Here is a 17,281-nt window from a genome sequence, read left to right on the forward strand (position 1 = left end):
AGCCAGATAGTTGAGATTTAGCATGCAGATTCTTCAGATGTCTAACTTTGCAAGATTCTTTTATAATAATTCGATACCTACTATCGTCCAAAAACCAACTAAACTGTCACGAACACATTTTTCATAAATGTATTATCTCTACCATTAGTATATTTTGTTCGGCTACTTTAAAGCTCAAAAACTGCCGAAAACTGTCAACCCCACACTTTTGAAAGGTGGTCTTACATTTTTAAACAGAATTGTCGCGGTCGAGTTACTCGTTACTCGATTTCATCATTTTTCTGGTATACATTAAAAATTGTTTAAAAGATTGGATGGACCGTTTTTTCGGTGTAAGGAGAGGGGTGGCCAAAATGTTTTTTTGGCGTTAGAAGTAGGCAAGACAAACAAGAAAACGAAGAAAAGTCAAAACATTTTTTAAAAGTGTGGCGTGGCAACAAACTTGCGCTGCGTTTATGTCCCTAGAATCTGTATGCTTAATAACAGCCTTTTAACTTTTATATTGCCTGAGATCTCGACGAACATACGAACGGACAGGGCCAGATCGACTCGGCTATTGATCCTAAGGTCGGAAACGCTTCCTTCTAATATACCTTTTACTGTAGAGTAAAAGCGTTTCCCACCGTAGAAAGTATATATATAACTATCATACAATCGCTAAAAACTGTAAAAAATTGTAAAATTTATGTTACCTGTTTTGCAAATTCAGCGTCCTCTTTTGTTTCTATTCGATAATTTTATCATTTTAAACTAGTTTTTTAAAATACTAATTTTTACTACAATTTTTTTGTAGAGAATTGACGAAATATTCAAGGAAAACCCACAAACTGATAAAAACCTTCACACCTATACTTATGCATAAAAATATGTTGATTATTTTCTAGTTTTATAAATTGCCTTGTCATTTTAACGCACATATCATAAAAATTACATTAGCATTAAACGATAATATGTTTATAGGTATGGATAATCGGACCGAAAGTTATAAGCAATATAATTTACGTTGCCCCTACTTTAATTGAGGGCAGGTATTTAAAAGTCGTGACACTCAACAAAAACTATATTATAATAAATATTAAAAAAATGTGTATTACAAACTTACATTAAGCTGCATGATTATTTTATTGTAAGCCCAATGCCATCGTTGCCGAGCTGTGATTTCCGTTTGGCGTAACACCTGCATGTGTCCTCCTACGACTTCTTCAGTTTCTCCTCTCAAGAGCGTTTTTTTTTTTTGTGAGATTAGTTTACTTAAGTCAGTAAGATCGGAAACGTGATCGCTTAGGTTTTCATCTTCTTCGTCTACGTCTGGGCACATTTTTTCTGTCCTAAGGCGCGTAAGTTTGGTTGTTGATTCACCAATAACAGTGTCATGCTTTTGAAGGGAATCGTTTGTCGGTGTGAAAGAGTCACTCTTCTTGTTGAGCGAAGCAAACGAAGCTTCTATATTCGAGTCCACCTTTATGATTGACCCTTCAATAGGACCAACGCTTCCACTGGAGCTTCCCTCTAGGTAATTTCCGCTATCGTCTTCGCTGTGATAGTTGTCGTATATAAAGTCATCGTCTTGCCCTACGTCAATGAAATCTAATGATGGTGGTTGTATTTTTGATATTTTGGCCTGCTTCAGATATTTCTTGTTCTTCGGCTGATTATGTTCCTCTTGCTCCCTCTGCTGCTCGAGATACTTATATTCATCCTCCTCGTTAAAGTAATCCTCTCGGTAGTCATAACCATTATTGACTTGTTCATAAAAACCGTTTGGCTGAATTGACGGTGTCGTTTGCTGAAGATCCATGTAGTAATCTTCCTGCTCACTATAAATGCTATAGCTAGGTACTTTTCCGGTTGATGGACTGACATCTAATTCATCTGTATCTGATTCATCATCATATACCTCCGTCGGCATCTGTTTAATAAGTAACGCCGATTTACCATTGACGGTAGGAAGTTTTTTGCCGGTGGCCTGCGGGCCAATCGGGAGTATGTTTGTATTAATTACTTCAGGTTCCCCAGGAATCACCGCCTCTTCTTTAAATTGGCTTTGATTGCCATTCGTATGATAATCTGCGTATGGTCTATCATCTGCATATGTACCAAATTCATGTATTTTCATATTACTATTATCATAATCACCGCCAGTATTTGCGTAATGGCTTGATAGAGACTCTACATCGGGCATTTGATATCCATATTCTGAATCAAATTCTACTGAACTTGAATTTCTTTTAATCTCGTTAGGTGAGCATACGCTAGACAACAAAAGCACGTTGTTCGTTCTCGGTACGATTGTTGGCTTTTGTGCAACGACTGATGCCACTGACGACGCACTTTGATTGACTGCTTGCGTTGCTGATTGCACTGCTGCAGCAGCTTTTCCCAAAATTGATCCGAACATGCCAACAGTACTTGCTTTTTTCGTAGGAGGGTCATGAAGAGGCACTGGTTTATTTTTTGTATTTGCCTTTTCTATGCCATTATTTGTTACATTTTGGGTCTTATTATTATACGAGTTAACACTGTCGATTTGCTCATTGTCTGGTACCTGATACGAATATGAATTTTCTATTAAGCCAAACTCAGATTCACTGTCGAGCATCCCTATATTTACCATTTCGTTGGTTAAAATCATCTCATCATAGCTATTATCGTAACTGTCACAAACATTTCTGACTAAGGTCGAACTAATTTCTCCCACTTCATTATAGTATGAATTCGATTTCGTTGACTTATTGTGGACTGTAGCCGAATATAAATTTTCCTCGCCATTTTTTTGAGTACAAGATGGAGATGTCGTAGGTATATAATTACTGTTACGACTAGAAACATTTTCAGGTGAAATCAATATTAGGGTAGGATTAGTTTCTGATCCTGTTTGTTTTATAGAGGTGGAACTTGTACTAGTTAGCAATCCACCGACACTTGGCACAATCTTTGATGCTAAGTTAAAGCTAAAACCTCTTTTGGAACTGGGATTTGATTGAGTGACATCAACTGTTGAACTGACACCACTAAAAACGCCGTCCAGCCCCCCTTTTAAGCCCTTTGAAATTCCGTCAAGAACACTACTTGCTGCGGATGCTACTACACTAGCTTTTTGTTGTGCCTGAGATGGCTTATAATAACCACATTCTCCTGAGCTTAAGTTCTGATTCATGTCTATTGTATCCTCGGTCTTATCAAAACTGAATTCAACTGAAGTCTTATCGTTTGGGAAATTGTATAAACCGTCCTCTGGGGCAACATGGTCAACAAATGCGGTCAGTTCTTTTATGTCAACATTAAAGCTATCGTAAAATGTATCATCGAACGCTACATCATTACTCACTATTGATTCCGTCCCTGGCAATAATTTTGAGCAATTCAATGGGTTTACTGGACTTACTAAGGTTTTCGGTGATTCTACGCTTTCAACATTTGATAGACTGTCCAGCTTTTCGACAATTTTATATTCTTTGTTCTTAATTGAAAAACTAGGCACACTACACGGATCAAATGATTCACTGGAATAAGAAGGTAACTGTAGACTACTTTTGCTTTCTACATCCATCTGGTTGTAGGAATTTAAATTGTCAGCGTTCGTAAGAGTATTATTGATTACATTAAAGGAATCGCTTTGAGTAGCAGTATCATTTTCTGAAAGATCCATAATGGGTTGCGGCAATTCTGGTAACTCAAATTGTTTCATATAATCCGAGTAGGATAATAATGGAGCTATTGATGGTGGTGACTTTAAGTTTGACGGCGACGGTGAGGCAGTTTGGCTTCCAGATACTAGTACCGTTTCAAAACTGTTGACGTTAACCGTGGTGGTGAACGCGCTGTCGGGAGGAGAGCTTTTCCTCAAATTAAAATTATCGGATGTGCCATTAGAAGAAATGAAAAGAGGAGTGGAACTTTTTAATGGTGTCATTAATAATTCGGCCTGATTCGTGCCAGCGTTGACTTTAAGTGAAATATTTAAGCTTGATTCAACGTCTAATGGTTGAAAATTAACGCAAGTACTCGTCCACTTGTTAGAATATGAAGAGAATTCGTCATCTGATGTTATATTCAATGGCGTTGTGGTTGACGTACTGGCAGCATTGGCGATATGGTTTTTCTTTTCTTCGGACAAAATAGGTTTATTTAATGTATAAGGCTTCAGATACTCAGATATGTTAAATAAGGCTGATCCGGGCCCGCTATATGGATCGGCTAATTTTTCAATTTCTAGAATTGGTTCGATAGAAGAGCTTTCTGGTTCTCGCTCAATATCGGATCGGGTTGCTTCGATTTCAGGTAAGTGACATGTTAGAGAAACATTTTGCATAATATTGCTTGGTAGCGCCACAGGCGGACAAGGACTTTGTTTGGATTGTATTGGCGATAATGGGGTCCACGTTGGCGAGTGTTCTGCTTCGACAGACTTGTCCGAAAATACTATATTTGGTTCTTTACTATCATACTGATAAAGGGCATTATGCCTGGCTCCAATAAAATCTGTTTCAACCAGATATGAGGTGGTTTCCGTATCTTTTGTTATTGTTGTTGTTGGCGTAGGAGAAGATGCCGATTTATGGTCGAACGAATTAAATGGTAATGCATCTGGGGCAGGAGGGGTCGCCCAATTCGAATTGAGACTTGCACGATCATTGGACTGGGGTAATGATATAGGCAGCTTTGGCAGTTGCTTTGGGCGATGACTCTTCTCTGGTAAAGGATCTGAAGTATATGATGAACTTAATGCATCGGTGGCTATGGTGATTGGATGACGAGATGATTTACACAGTGGCGTTGGTAAAACCTTTGGCAATTTTCTAGTCTTTGTTATTGCAGTCACAGCAGATGACGGGAAACTTGTGACGCTACCAGAGTCACGTGTATCGACAATTACTTCACAAGATTCCGTCGCCAAACATCTGTCTAAGTCTCTTGCAGCGGCATTGGTGCTGATGGTGTTTCCTATTATAGAGTCAGTTTGGATTTCAGTAGATTTCTTAGATTGCTTTGAGTGAACTGGGACTCTAATCTCACCAGATGCTATCACAGAAGCTGTAGTCATCGCCATCATTAACGAAATTTTCCTCTGCATTTGCCTCTTTAGTTGTGTATTATTGCTCGGCGGTGTGTCGCTGTATGTTGAAAGATTGTCGGTATTGTAACAACCTTCTTGGTAATCACTGTAATCTAACGGCAACATGGACGTGTATGGCCTTTGCATTTTTTCATAAACCTCATATGTACTAGATTCAGAACCCATCGCATCAGTTTGATCTGTGTCGAAGCCGCGTCCATCCCTCTGAGCCGCGTCTGCATTAAATCCAATTATATTTCGACCTAAATAAGAGCTACACCGCGGTGATTGCGGTAAAACCCGCAATGGTGCCGATGACATAGCATTGTCTAAAAATGTCGACGAGTAGGCACAACCAGCATATCCATTGAGATTATTGCCAAGGATATTCTGGTAGTCACTAGGCGAAAGACGTCCGACGAAGTCGTGTGCTTTGGCCATGCAGACACCATAGCTGTGGTCTATTTTTATGCACATACCTTTTGTGTTAAACTTTACATCCATTTGAGGGGCACATGCGTTTGAAGAACCCCTTCCATTTTCAATGTTTGGCAGCTTAGGTAATAATTTCGATGAGGTACAATTTAGATTATTATGTCCTAACCCATATTGATCTGCAACAACTGAAGTGTTTTCGTTCCAATTGTCAACAGAATCCTCTTCCGGATCACACTGGATATTAGCTCCATAACATTCTAAATAGTCGTAGCCATAACTATTGTTGCTGTTGTCCACGGTTGTAAGTACTGTATCACTGTTTAGGTGGCTCACGCGACTGCATTCTTCTGGTCCTTGATTGCTTAAAGCATATGACTCACTGAAATATTCTCTGCTAGGCTGTGTTTCGTAAGAAATTTGACTGTAAGATATTCGACTGGTGTCAGAGGATAAGGCACCGTTTTGGGTGTTATGAAAGTAATCATGCCTCACGTAGTGCTGAAAAGTAAAGCATATTATATAAAACCAACTCCGTGTGAACCAAATACTCACCGTCATGTTTTACGGTGTTATTTTCCCGCACTGCTATCTGAAAACTTTATCTTCTACGTGATATTCCTTTAGCAGCATGCAGTAATGCTGTGACATTATAGCGCCGGCCGAGCATCACCAAACAGTCAAAAGTAGCTTCAAATATATTAAAAAATCTATTTAATTAATTATTCTCTTCCTTAATATTAACGTAGCGAAAATTAAAGTTTCTTATTTTTTTCTATTCTATTCTATCTATATTCTATTCTATTTTTTTGATTCTAAAGGAAATCTTAATTATATTTCCAAATCAATACCTTAAAGAATGCTAATGTCAAGTGCTTTGACCTTCTGCGAACTTGCACAAGTTATCAAATTTTCCGTTGGGTAACGACTTCTTCGTATTATTTATTAAACATCCGTGAATGCGTATTTATCTACAAAAACGTATTTTAAATACAACTACATCGTCACAACACAACCGATTTTTTTTATAATAACGAACTAAGAAAAAAGATTTTATGTGCATTTCAGTTTAAAATCATAAACCATTGATGTTGAAAAACATGAACACTTTCCAGCTCTACTTAAAACAATGAAACTGTTGTTGATTAGATGTTAGCCAAAATTAAATTGCAGATACTGAGAATAGCGGAAAGGCGAAAGGCAGACAGGACCGAACATTTTTCCATTCCAATAATGATCCTGATAAACAGTATGTATGTACGTTTCATATAGTCAGATACAACGGTTATGAACTTATTTCATCCAAACAAAAAATCAAAATCACAAATTGCTATTGCCGACACGATCAATTTTTTGAAAGTTATGATGTATGGTTTAAGCATTGTTAAAACATGAAATATAAACAACGCGGTAGGTGTATTTAGCTGCTTAGGCCGACCAATATTCATGGACCTTGGAACAATATTGGATTCATACGCACATTGCGTATTTTCACACATTTAAGAATTAAAGGGTTTTAAATGTTTGTAGACCAACCACCATATGTTAACATTTTGATAACAAAATAATATATTTTTACCAGTTAAAATGTTGTAGTTGGTAGGTCAATTTATTTTGCTTTGTTTATTCACATTTATTTCCTTTTAGATAGCATTGGTGCCACACAGTGTGCCACATTTTTATTAAAGCTAAGTTTTCATTACATATGCCAAATTGAGATATTTAAACTAATCCAATTTCTTTTATTAGTCACTTAAAACGCTTCTTATTTAGTACGCAGTAAATGAAAAATGGTTATTTTGTATTGTATAATTCCAGTTCCTTAAAATTCACAGAGCATGCGCAAATCAAAGAGAGGATAACACCAAGGGAACCTGTTCCCGTGGTGAAATATGTTAGACAAGATATATATGTGAACATAATATATTATCGAAAATATCAATTGAAAAATTTATGTTTTTTGCATCTGTTTTAAGGTTTGATATACAAAATTTTCCCAAATCTTCCTTGTTCCACGTATCGTTCTGTTAGTAGTGAATACGGCTTCTCCTGCATTCGATAAGGCCTGTGTAGCACCATGTATCCCCAATTTCCTGATGTGAGTTTAGTCAAATGTACATACGCTATTCCCCAACTATCGCATAATTCAAAAAGCATTTATTATATCTACGTCATCCATAGGGAAGACGTCAAGGCCAAGGGAGGGTTAAGTATAGCTTCAGAGCGCGATAAGTTTATAATCTAACATGCAAGTATCTATTGTATGCACTTTAAATATTCCATTTGTGTTGTCACCTTAAACTTAAAACATTTTTGGCATACCAATAGAGACTTGAACAGCAATAATAAAATAAAAAAAAATTGTAAGCACATGTTTCAAAGCTGTGGCCATTTTTAGGAGCTTTGCTCCTCAGCATGAGTGAACAAACTCGCGGAATGCCTATGCCTCTTGAATCTGCATGCTAATGAATATGAATATTATAGCTGTCAGCCGCCAGCAATGCCTATTTCAGTTGTTTATATGCAGCCAACTTTGGAGACACAGTTTAGTTATACGGCACCTCTCTCGTTATCCAAACTCCCCTCTCTAGCTAGCTCTATTTTACTCTCTCTCGCACCTGCACCTTTGGCATAACCTTCTGCTGATCGGCCTGCAATTAGGTCGCTCATTATCATTCGCTTTCGTGATCTTGGACACATCGCATCGATTTAAAATCTCGTTCGCTAAAACCAATAAAAACATATCGTTCCTAAATAAACCTCGTTTTTAATTGCTCAATAACAGCTCATAAAAAAGGTTATTTGCTCAATATTTGGTGCTGACGTGATTTGTGCATAAGCAATAAATAGTGCAGATTTTCGCTACTGTTGCTTAGTGCATTGCTCAACAACAATTTTTGTCTTCGATATTCAGACAAATTAAAGGCATATCTTCTATTAACATTGAAAAATAACGTCTTTGGTTACGCAATATTGCATATGTGTACATAAAAAGTTATATTTGTGAAAATACTAATAAATTAATCTGCCGCTAATTCTTTTTTGCGCTCATCTTCCCGCCTGAGCCGAATTTCGAGTCGCTGTTTCTGCCGTTTAGTTGTTGTTGCTGTTGCCATGGCTGCTGAAGATTCTGGGAACGTTGCCGCTGATGCGACATGTGACATTTTTGAAGCGCAATACCGCTGCAATTTATATTTTATTGAAACGATTTAGCGGATTATTTGTCAAGTTCTAGGCTATGCTAACCTGGTCAACATGGTTCCACCCGCCAGCATGCTGCCACAATCCCAAATGCTTCAGGACGGCTAGGGTCAGGGATAGGGTGCCAGTGCACACTGGGCCAGATACCAGATAATTTTACTTTTGTATCTGTTTAATATACATATACTATTATATTAATCAAAATTTTCTACGTCGAAATGCATAGAAAATGGAACATCGTGATCCGAATCCGAGTCGCTATCATCGCTTCCCAAAAATGTTCATTATTAATAGGTTTCACATTTGGTGCATCTAAAAGATTGATGACATCTTTCAACAAAGCCATTTTTTTTTATTTTGAGACGATTTTTTGTTTATATTTAGGCTTGAAAGTAAAGGATCCGATAAATCCATGGATGGTTTGCTTTTTGATGAAATTGATGCTACATGGACAAGAAGACTTGTATTATTTTCTTCCATATTAGCCAGATCCGTTGCTATTTTTCTTTTGAGCCGTGATCCTGCATCACTGTAAGGGAGACGAGGTCGTCCCATTAGACCGTCTTGGTTGCGACTTGGTTGTTGTTTTGGTCCACGACAACCATCATCGTGGGTGCAAGGCAACTGGAATGTATTTTCAATTGTACGGTTTCATTTAGCCAGATTTTTCATTATATATAGGTGAAAGCTTCTGATTTGCTTAGCGACTTTAGCTTTCTCGTCAATAGTAATATCAATTAATTTAAATTCGCCAACAACCCAGTCAACTAAGGCTTTGTCATTTCGATCTCCTTAGATCCATTCATCCAGCATAACCGATCGGCTAATCTCAAACTTGTCTTAAACGGCAAAATATAAAGAGCATATGCAAATTTAGGCAAAAGGCGTTACTAACATCAATTTAATTACAGTTTTGAGTAAACACATCAGGTTTTAGTTTTTGGCACAAGTTGGCACAAATCATTTTTCACTCCACAATAGACGAACACTTTGGTTAGATGGTTATAGCTAAGACCTAAACAAAGACAACAACAATTACAGGATGGAACACATAGTTCTAAATCAGTAAGTTATATCTATATTATTCATACCTTGACCTTTATGTTCCATTTTATTTGCTCCTCGGGACCAGGATAGGATGTCCGGCATGCCGTCCCAGCAGCTGCAATCGCAATAAGTAGGAGTTTAGCAACCACTGCCGCAACATTCATCCCAAGGCGTCGTTCCACTTCCAGGATTGCCACAAGTAGCACCCGGTGGAATAGTTAAACCACCTTAGCCCATGCCACATTCACAGGGTGTGGATCAACAAGTGGGCCAGGGGCCACTCAGTGGCATGATGTCTCAAAAGCTACCGCCGATCCCATGGCAGGCAATGCAGCAACTGCCCATGCAGCAGCAGCCTCCCCCACGTCAACACCCACATCCTCATCGGGATCCGCATCACCAATATCCGCACCAGATGCCGATCTCGAGCCACGCATGTACTGTACCGAAGAAAACGGCTTACGAAAGCGAACGTAAGCCCGGTGGATCCACGGCGCATCTTTAAGGCCCTACGATCTGGTCTGCTGACGAAGTGCACTTGGGCATTATTATTCGATGATTCTACGGTCAAGTTCTTTGGCATGTTATACCTGCCCGGCCTGTTGATTTTGCTGATGGAACACTTTCTCGCCGAGATGTTCGGCAAACAAAAAACGAGGAGCAGTCCGCTCAGCTGGCGGAAGATGCTGATGGCGACATCATCAGAAGTTACAACCGCAGCCGGCATTATGAAAAAATGTAGTGAAGTTGATGTGCTGGGGACACCACAAACAGGATTGACGAAGAGAGCAGCGAAAAAGCTGTATCTGCTACCCCACGCTTCCAACTGGGGGAGTATTTCAGGTCACACAGCCGCCGCCAGCAACTCATAATTCATTTGTTTCTACCAAAGACCCTAGAATAACAAGATGCGTAACGCCATACGATTTTTTCGCCGTGGCTCTAGAGGTGGCTCCAGGCTCTCTCGAATTTTTGTTAGAGAGCGAGAGAGCGGAGAGCGCTACAGCGAACAGCTCTTTTCAACGCACAAAGTGATAGCAGACAACTGTATGTGTGCACACGTATGCTCATGCATTGTAAATTTCACAAAATATGCCCTTCACCTTAGAAGTTCTTTGACTTTAAATCTATATTATTTTTGATCAATTGGCACCATGCTAAAAATTCATGTTTTGCATTGCCTTAACGTTATTATTATTTGAAAATAGATTAGAAATAGCCAAATCTATGTACATATTATCACAAAAATAAATTTCAAAAATGACTTTATATAAGAATATTTGTCATTAGAGTATTCATCTTGCGGCGTGTGAAAAATTAATAAGGCAATTATTGTTGAGTGCTTGTGTCCGCAATTCGTGCCTCAAGATATGAACGAAGCAAAGACACTAGAATAATTCTAGTGTCTTTGATATGACTTTTGCAATAAACAGTTATCACATTTAATTATTTAGTATATTTATTAAGTCATTTGACTTAATATGATGTAACATTAACATTAAAAGTGTTTCAAAAAAAATATTTCGCTTTTAAAAAATTTTCAGATGAGAGAAAAATTAGAATTAAACATAAATATAAATGTGTAAACGGTAGCTAATTCGAGCGGCAAATTTAAAAAGCTTTAAAATTATAATAGTCAGGGCGCGAATTTTTAAAAATTATTTTATTTTATCATATTGCTACGAAATTGGCAAAAACTACCCTAATATGTACAATGTAAATTCGTTTCTTCGATCAGAATTGATTTCGGCCCGAAAATCGTCTTCTAGCACAACACGCACACATATACGCGTTCTCGTCTCTTGTTTTTACTCACACAAGCAAGCAAATTCTATTTTTAGATTTCTTATGCTCTCAGCGGGAGCGAGCGGAAAGAGAGCAATTTTGGCCGTCACTAAAAAATTGGCTGCATGTGCCAAACCAATGTATGGCCGTTACGCATCTTGTTATTCTAGTGTCTTTGGTTCTACGGTACCACAGCTGTGCAGCATATCTTTCGTTATCTAAGCTCCCTCTCACGAAAGCTCTCTCTTGTACTCTCTTTCTCACCTAAACCTTTGGCTTAGCGTTCTCCTGATCGGTCTGCAATAAAGTCTCTAATTTTCATTCACTTTCGTGATCTTGGACACATCACATCGATTCAAAATCTCGTTCTCTGAAACCAATAAAAACATATCGTTAGAAATCGCTAAATAAACCTCGTCTTTTAATTGCAAAAAAAAACAGCTAATAAAAAAGCTTATTAGCTTGAGATCTCGACGTTCATATGGACGCATCGACGGACACGGCCAGATCGACTTTGCTATTGGTCCTGATCAGAAATATATATATGAACTTTATATGGTTGGAAAAGCTTCTTTCTACCTGTTACATACTTTTCAACGAATATAATAGACCATTTTACTCTACGGGTATAATTATTCCAACAGGAGGCTTTACATTGCGGTCTAGATTTGATTTTCCTTACGTTTATCCAAAAAAAATTTAATTACTCCTTAATTGTTTGTTAAAAAAAATTGCACTGCCCAACAGCAGCGTTCCAAAATTCAACCTCGTGACTTTGTAACCCGGTATAGCAATTGTTTAACTCGACGCTTAAGAAGACTAAGGAATTTTTATAAAATGTCCCCCATAAAAAAAACTTCCGAGTGTAAATTAAAACAGTATGTGACGGATTAAGTTTTTTTAAATATTTTTTTAAAGATGTATCACTTTGACATACTATTGCCTATTAGGAAACTTGTGATCTTTTTTGTTTCAACTAGGCTATACTACTTTATTAAGACTTTGATAACAAGACATCTATAGACATCAATAAATCATTTAGAGTTGGGTGTTTGTTATTGATAGCCGTGAGTTAAATATTTTTTAAATCCAAATTAAAAAAGAGAGTGAACAGAGTACTAAAGTCTGCATGCTTTATTGTATTTATTTGTATGTGTCGAAGAGTCATCAGGATGCCCTTCTTCCTCTTCACTACTCTCGTTATGGTTCGCGCGACGTTTTCTGGCGCTTGAGCGAGGCATGTCTGTTATGCGTAACGATCGAAAACTGACTGACTGATCTCTTCTTCACAAAATCAGAATTATGCGTAGTTTTTGACTTTACATGCAATACCAACACAATTATGACAGTTGTTCTAGTCCGCATACACCAATACTTATGCACACCGCATTTTTCTGTATGCTTCTCGTTTTCGTACAGACATCTACTTCCCTCCCGCTCCTACCCGCGACCAGACTACGTTCGGCAGAAACTCTAACGGTTGTCTGCCGCGCATCAGAAAAATAAAAAGAGGCGTCTGCATGGCGCGTGCCAAGCAGAAACACGAAATTTCGTTTCATTTAAATGATCTGCGACATATGTATATGTCGGCGAAACAGGAGTCTCATCCATATTATTTATTCACTTCGCGATTTTGTGCGTCAGCGCAGCAAGTTCCGATCGACGTCAGCAGTCAAACTTCACTGAAGGGATCTTCTTACATGTCCCTTCTTCATCATATTCTCTAATGGCTATACACACTGGCGTGTGCCACATTGTCATCTCTCTCTAACACACTATTTATGACCACTCGATCGGACCTCAGTCAGCTGCAGAGGCTGTTCGTGCCTCTGCCGCAGCGCTCGACAGAATTTTACCGCAATATTACAATTTCATCAGAATATGAAATCACAGAAGGAATTTCTGGAATGCGAAGAGTCGCGCTCCGACACGGCCTTCCTAACCTTTCACACGTCCTCGTGTGCCTAATCCACCAATCAAGTCCAAGTCACACAACTTCGTCAACTTAAGAACAATTAATGACAACAAGTAATAATCAGTAAATATTTAATTGACAATTCATCTCATGACTGATTTTTCTTTTACAAAGACATCTCCAATTTACATATCAAAACTTCAAACTATTTACATTTTCCATGACTTTAATTTCTCATAATAACATTGGCGTGTCTTCTCTCACACCCAATCTCTTGACCCCCGCCATAACACTTCTCGTCCCTGCGAGTTAGCTGTTATAGTGCAGTCATCATCACTTGACCCCCCCCCCCCCCCATAACACTTCTCGTCCCTGCGAGTTAGCTGTTATAGTGCAGTCATCATCACTTGACCCCCGCCATAACACTTCTCGTCCCTGCGAGTTAGCTGTTATAGTGCAGTCATCATCACTTGACCCCGGCCATAACACTTCTCGTCCCTGCGAGTTAGCTGTTATAGTGCGGTCACACGCCATTCTATTCATAACGTTCGCCAAATGTTTCCCTTCTTGGGACACAGATGCACGATCACTAGTGCCATCTTTAAACTCTTTTCTCTCTTGGGACACAGATGCACGATCACTAGTGCCATCCTTCAACTCTTTTCTCTGTTGGGAGTCACCATTACATTCATGCGAATATTTATATGTTCGCTTGATAACTAACGACTTCAAATTGTGTCGATGACCATCTAGTACATTAATCACTCGATGATACTTCTCACTTAACACATGACCTCATACCGAACTACTCTACATCCTTTCGCATGTTTTCCTTGCTTGTACGCTTATTTGTTTTCAACCTGCCCATTTTCTCTGCTGGCATCTGTAGCTATTGAAAACAACTCAATCCTGTTTGTTGAACAAAGCTCACGGAACTTGTTTGCTGACAAAGCTTCTGCCTTGATCCACTATGATGCGACTGGGAGCTCTAAGGAAAGACATACTTGACTCTTCTATAGAATCCGCTGGCCATGTCTAAAACAAATGAAAAAAATATTTACCACACCGCAAACGATCTATTTGATCCAAAATCTGTAGCAATGGAAACTGAGTCGCTATGGGCGCCCTTGAACACTTTTATTTTTATTACTTAAACGAATTTTCAATGCGCCTTATTTGGTATTCCAGTTACGAAACTATCGGCATACTTTTCCAATATATTTCTTAATTTACATTTATCATTATCGCTTACTTCTATATTGATGTCAAAGAGTATTTCCAAACTATTCTCATGTGCATTATTTTGAACGGCTTTGATAACTTTGGATTTGTACATACTAAATTTATTAGATTTAATCAATAAAACGAAACCAATATGTTAATTTGTTACTTAATTTATTTTAATTTTATTAAAGAACATTCGGCGTCCGAATCAAAAAAAAATGGAAAGGGCTCACCCAATTGAAAAACACAGTCCACTTGGCTCACTTAGTTTCGCACACGTCAACTCGCTTTTCGATGTATTTGTTGTGGCCTTTGGGACATACAGACGCCACATGTCCCATTTCGTCGCATTTAAAACATTTTATGTTCGAACGATCTTTTAACCCAGGCGTGTTGCTTTCGCTGTAGTTTCTTCCTTTTGTGTTTGATGTACCTTCCTTTCGAGCACGGCATTCGGCGAATTTGTGGCCGGCTTTCCCACAAAAATGGCACATGGTCTGCAACTGCATTCTTAACTTTTTTTCTGGGCCAGAATCATCTTCGTTGTTACGTTTCTTGAAGGCGTAAGCTTGCAGTTGTTGCTGAAGCTCATTGCGCGTAGCCACATTAGTCGTAAACACCCAACGTAACAAATTATTATCGATTTGTGCCATGTGAGCCAACGCTACCGAAACCGCAATCTCCTCCAAATCCTTGGCCTTCCACTTAGACAGCAACAAGGTGACAATGCGACTTCCATACTGGGCAAAGCTCTCTCCATGTGTTGGACGTCCGTTCAAAACGTTCATCAAAATAGCAGCCGACGTCTCCATTCCTACGAATCGCTGTATGAACAGTTATTTAAATTGCGGCCACGTGATGCCAGCGAAGCATATCTGCGACAGCCATTGCGATGCACTGCCTTCTAATGCTTTGCTTAACGCTATTACGAGTGCACTGCCTACAAGCGCATTATCTGCAAAGATTAAATCCACGGTGGTGCACCATGCAGATGGATCTGCTCCAGCGCTGTCAGCGCAGAATTTTGGCAGTGTGACGTGCAAGGACTTTTCATTTGACGCCGATGCTCTCGGTGCGTGCATGGTTCTTATTATTTCCATGAGGTTACGGTTTTGTGCCTCCAACGCAGCCATATACTGATCAGATCTGGTCTCTCGTGGCGAAGGCGATCCCACTTCTGATGTCGGCGAAACAGGAGTCTCATCCATATTATTTATTCACTTCGCGATTTTGTGCGTCAGCGCAGCAAGTTCCGATCGACGTCAGCAGTCAAACTTCACTGAAGGGATCTTCTTACATGTCCCTTCTTCATCATATTCTCTAATGGCTATACACACTGGCGTGTGCCACATTGTCATCTCTCTCTAACACACTATTTATGACCACTCGATCGGACCTCAGTCAGCTGCAGAGGCTGTTCGTGCCTCTGCCGCAGCGCTCGACAGAATTTTACCGCAATATTACAATTTCATCAGAATATGAAATCACAGAAGGAATTTCTGGAATGCGAAGAGTCGCGCTCCGACATATATTTATTGTATGCCCAGATGAAGAATACACATACCTTTAAGGGCTTTCTTCTACCTGTTACATGCTTTTTAAAAAATTACTAGATTCGTTTTCCACATGTGAAATTTGATTGTTTTTAATAACAATTCGCAAAAAAACTTACACTGTTCTTCGGATGTCTCTTCCCCAGGGTGAATTAACCCAAAAGGCAAAGCTCGTAACATAAAAATGGATACCACCGAATGGCCAATCCAAATCTTGAGTATGTGTTGTATTTTCTCCCCAAATTAGCTTAAATTCGCGACACAATATAGGTACGGCAGGACGAAGATGACATTTCCGACTCGCGGTTCTGACTCCCGGATCAACTTACAATATTCAAGCGAACGATTTAAAACATGTATTTAATAATACATACATACATTTTGTGTTTCAGCAACGCAAAATAACACTAAATTATTTATAAATTTCAGTCTATTCAAAACGAAGCCATATATGTATATATATATATAATATTATGCAAAACTGCATACAAACTGGATACAATTATCGCGTTTAATTAAAGAATCAAAATTTTACAGTATAGCTTGCCTTATCTAAAATGAGATTTTTGAATAAATAAATTTTTTGCGAGAACGCGTTCGAGAAATATATTAAATAGAAATTTATTTGTATAATAGGGGGCAGAGGAGGAGAATTTAAAAATGTGCCACACAGTGTCGGCAATTCCCATCCATTTTCATTGAGCTACCTTCGTCGTCTCCAAAATTTTCGCACCACAATTCGTAAGTAAGCCTTCGAAAACTGGTGGTGTTCTTCAGTGCAAGATCTGTTCTTACCATTAAATGACCATGAATAGGCACCGTGGTCATGATACTCTGAATACTCAACACCTAGAGAGCTGTAGTTTAAATGGTTTTAGGTTGCACATATGCATGCATCAGTCAGTGGTCGCTGAAATATTCAACTTAATGTTATCTCTTAAATTTCAATTTAAATTGATCATTGCAGTATGTTTTGTCTAAAATATAGCTACACTACACAACAAACAAGAGATATCGATAGATATTGGGGAATGAAATGAGAAAACATTTTCAAAGGTGTGGGCG

At 38.6% G+C, this 17,281-nt stretch overlaps 1 protein-coding gene and 1 pseudogene across 5 annotated transcripts in view, besides 8 other annotated features; one reads left to right on the plus strand and one right to left on the minus strand.

Moving 5' to 3' along the window:
* Nucleotides 1-15,041, minus strand: part of unc-13 — a 44,508-nt gene extending 29,467 nt beyond the window's left edge. For 2 of the 5 annotated variants that reach the window (NM_143692.4, NM_166793.4), the window contains exons 1-3: nucleotides 7,071-7,531; nucleotides 6,047-6,181; nucleotides 1,103-5,992 (exon numbers count right to left, since the gene is read on the minus strand). In NM_143692.4, coding sequence (NP_651949.2) covers nucleotides 1,103-5,992; nucleotides 6,047-6,052 — 4,896 coding nt within the window. In that variant the 5' untranslated portion in view covers nucleotides 6,053-6,181; nucleotides 7,071-7,531. Of the gene's footprint in view, nucleotides 1-1,102; nucleotides 5,993-6,046; nucleotides 6,182-6,342; nucleotides 6,737-7,070; nucleotides 8,674-8,737; nucleotides 9,708-9,783; nucleotides 10,261-10,329; nucleotides 10,635-11,788; nucleotides 11,895-14,896 lie in introns of those variants that run through there. The other 3 variants (NM_001297788.1, NM_001272146.1, NM_001258497.2) reach the window with 3 other exon arrangements.
* Nucleotides 449-586: a mobile genetic element.
* CR43361 lies at nucleotides 7,889-10,634 on the plus strand (annotated as a pseudogene).
* Nucleotides 8,845-9,810: a mobile genetic element.
* Nucleotides 10,526-10,596: a mobile genetic element.
* Nucleotides 10,627-11,702: a mobile genetic element.
* Nucleotides 11,986-12,132: a mobile genetic element.
* Nucleotides 12,679-13,100: a mobile genetic element.
* Nucleotides 13,109-16,190: a mobile genetic element.
* A 1,058-nt stretch (nucleotides 16,191-17,248) lies between these two features.
* Nucleotides 17,249-17,281: part of a mobile genetic element that runs on past the window's edge.

The sequence above is a fragment of the Drosophila melanogaster genome, chromosome 4, assembly GCF_000001215.4.
Source record: "Drosophila melanogaster chromosome 4".
NCBI lineage: Eukaryota > Metazoa > Arthropoda > Insecta > Diptera > Drosophilidae > Drosophila > Drosophila melanogaster.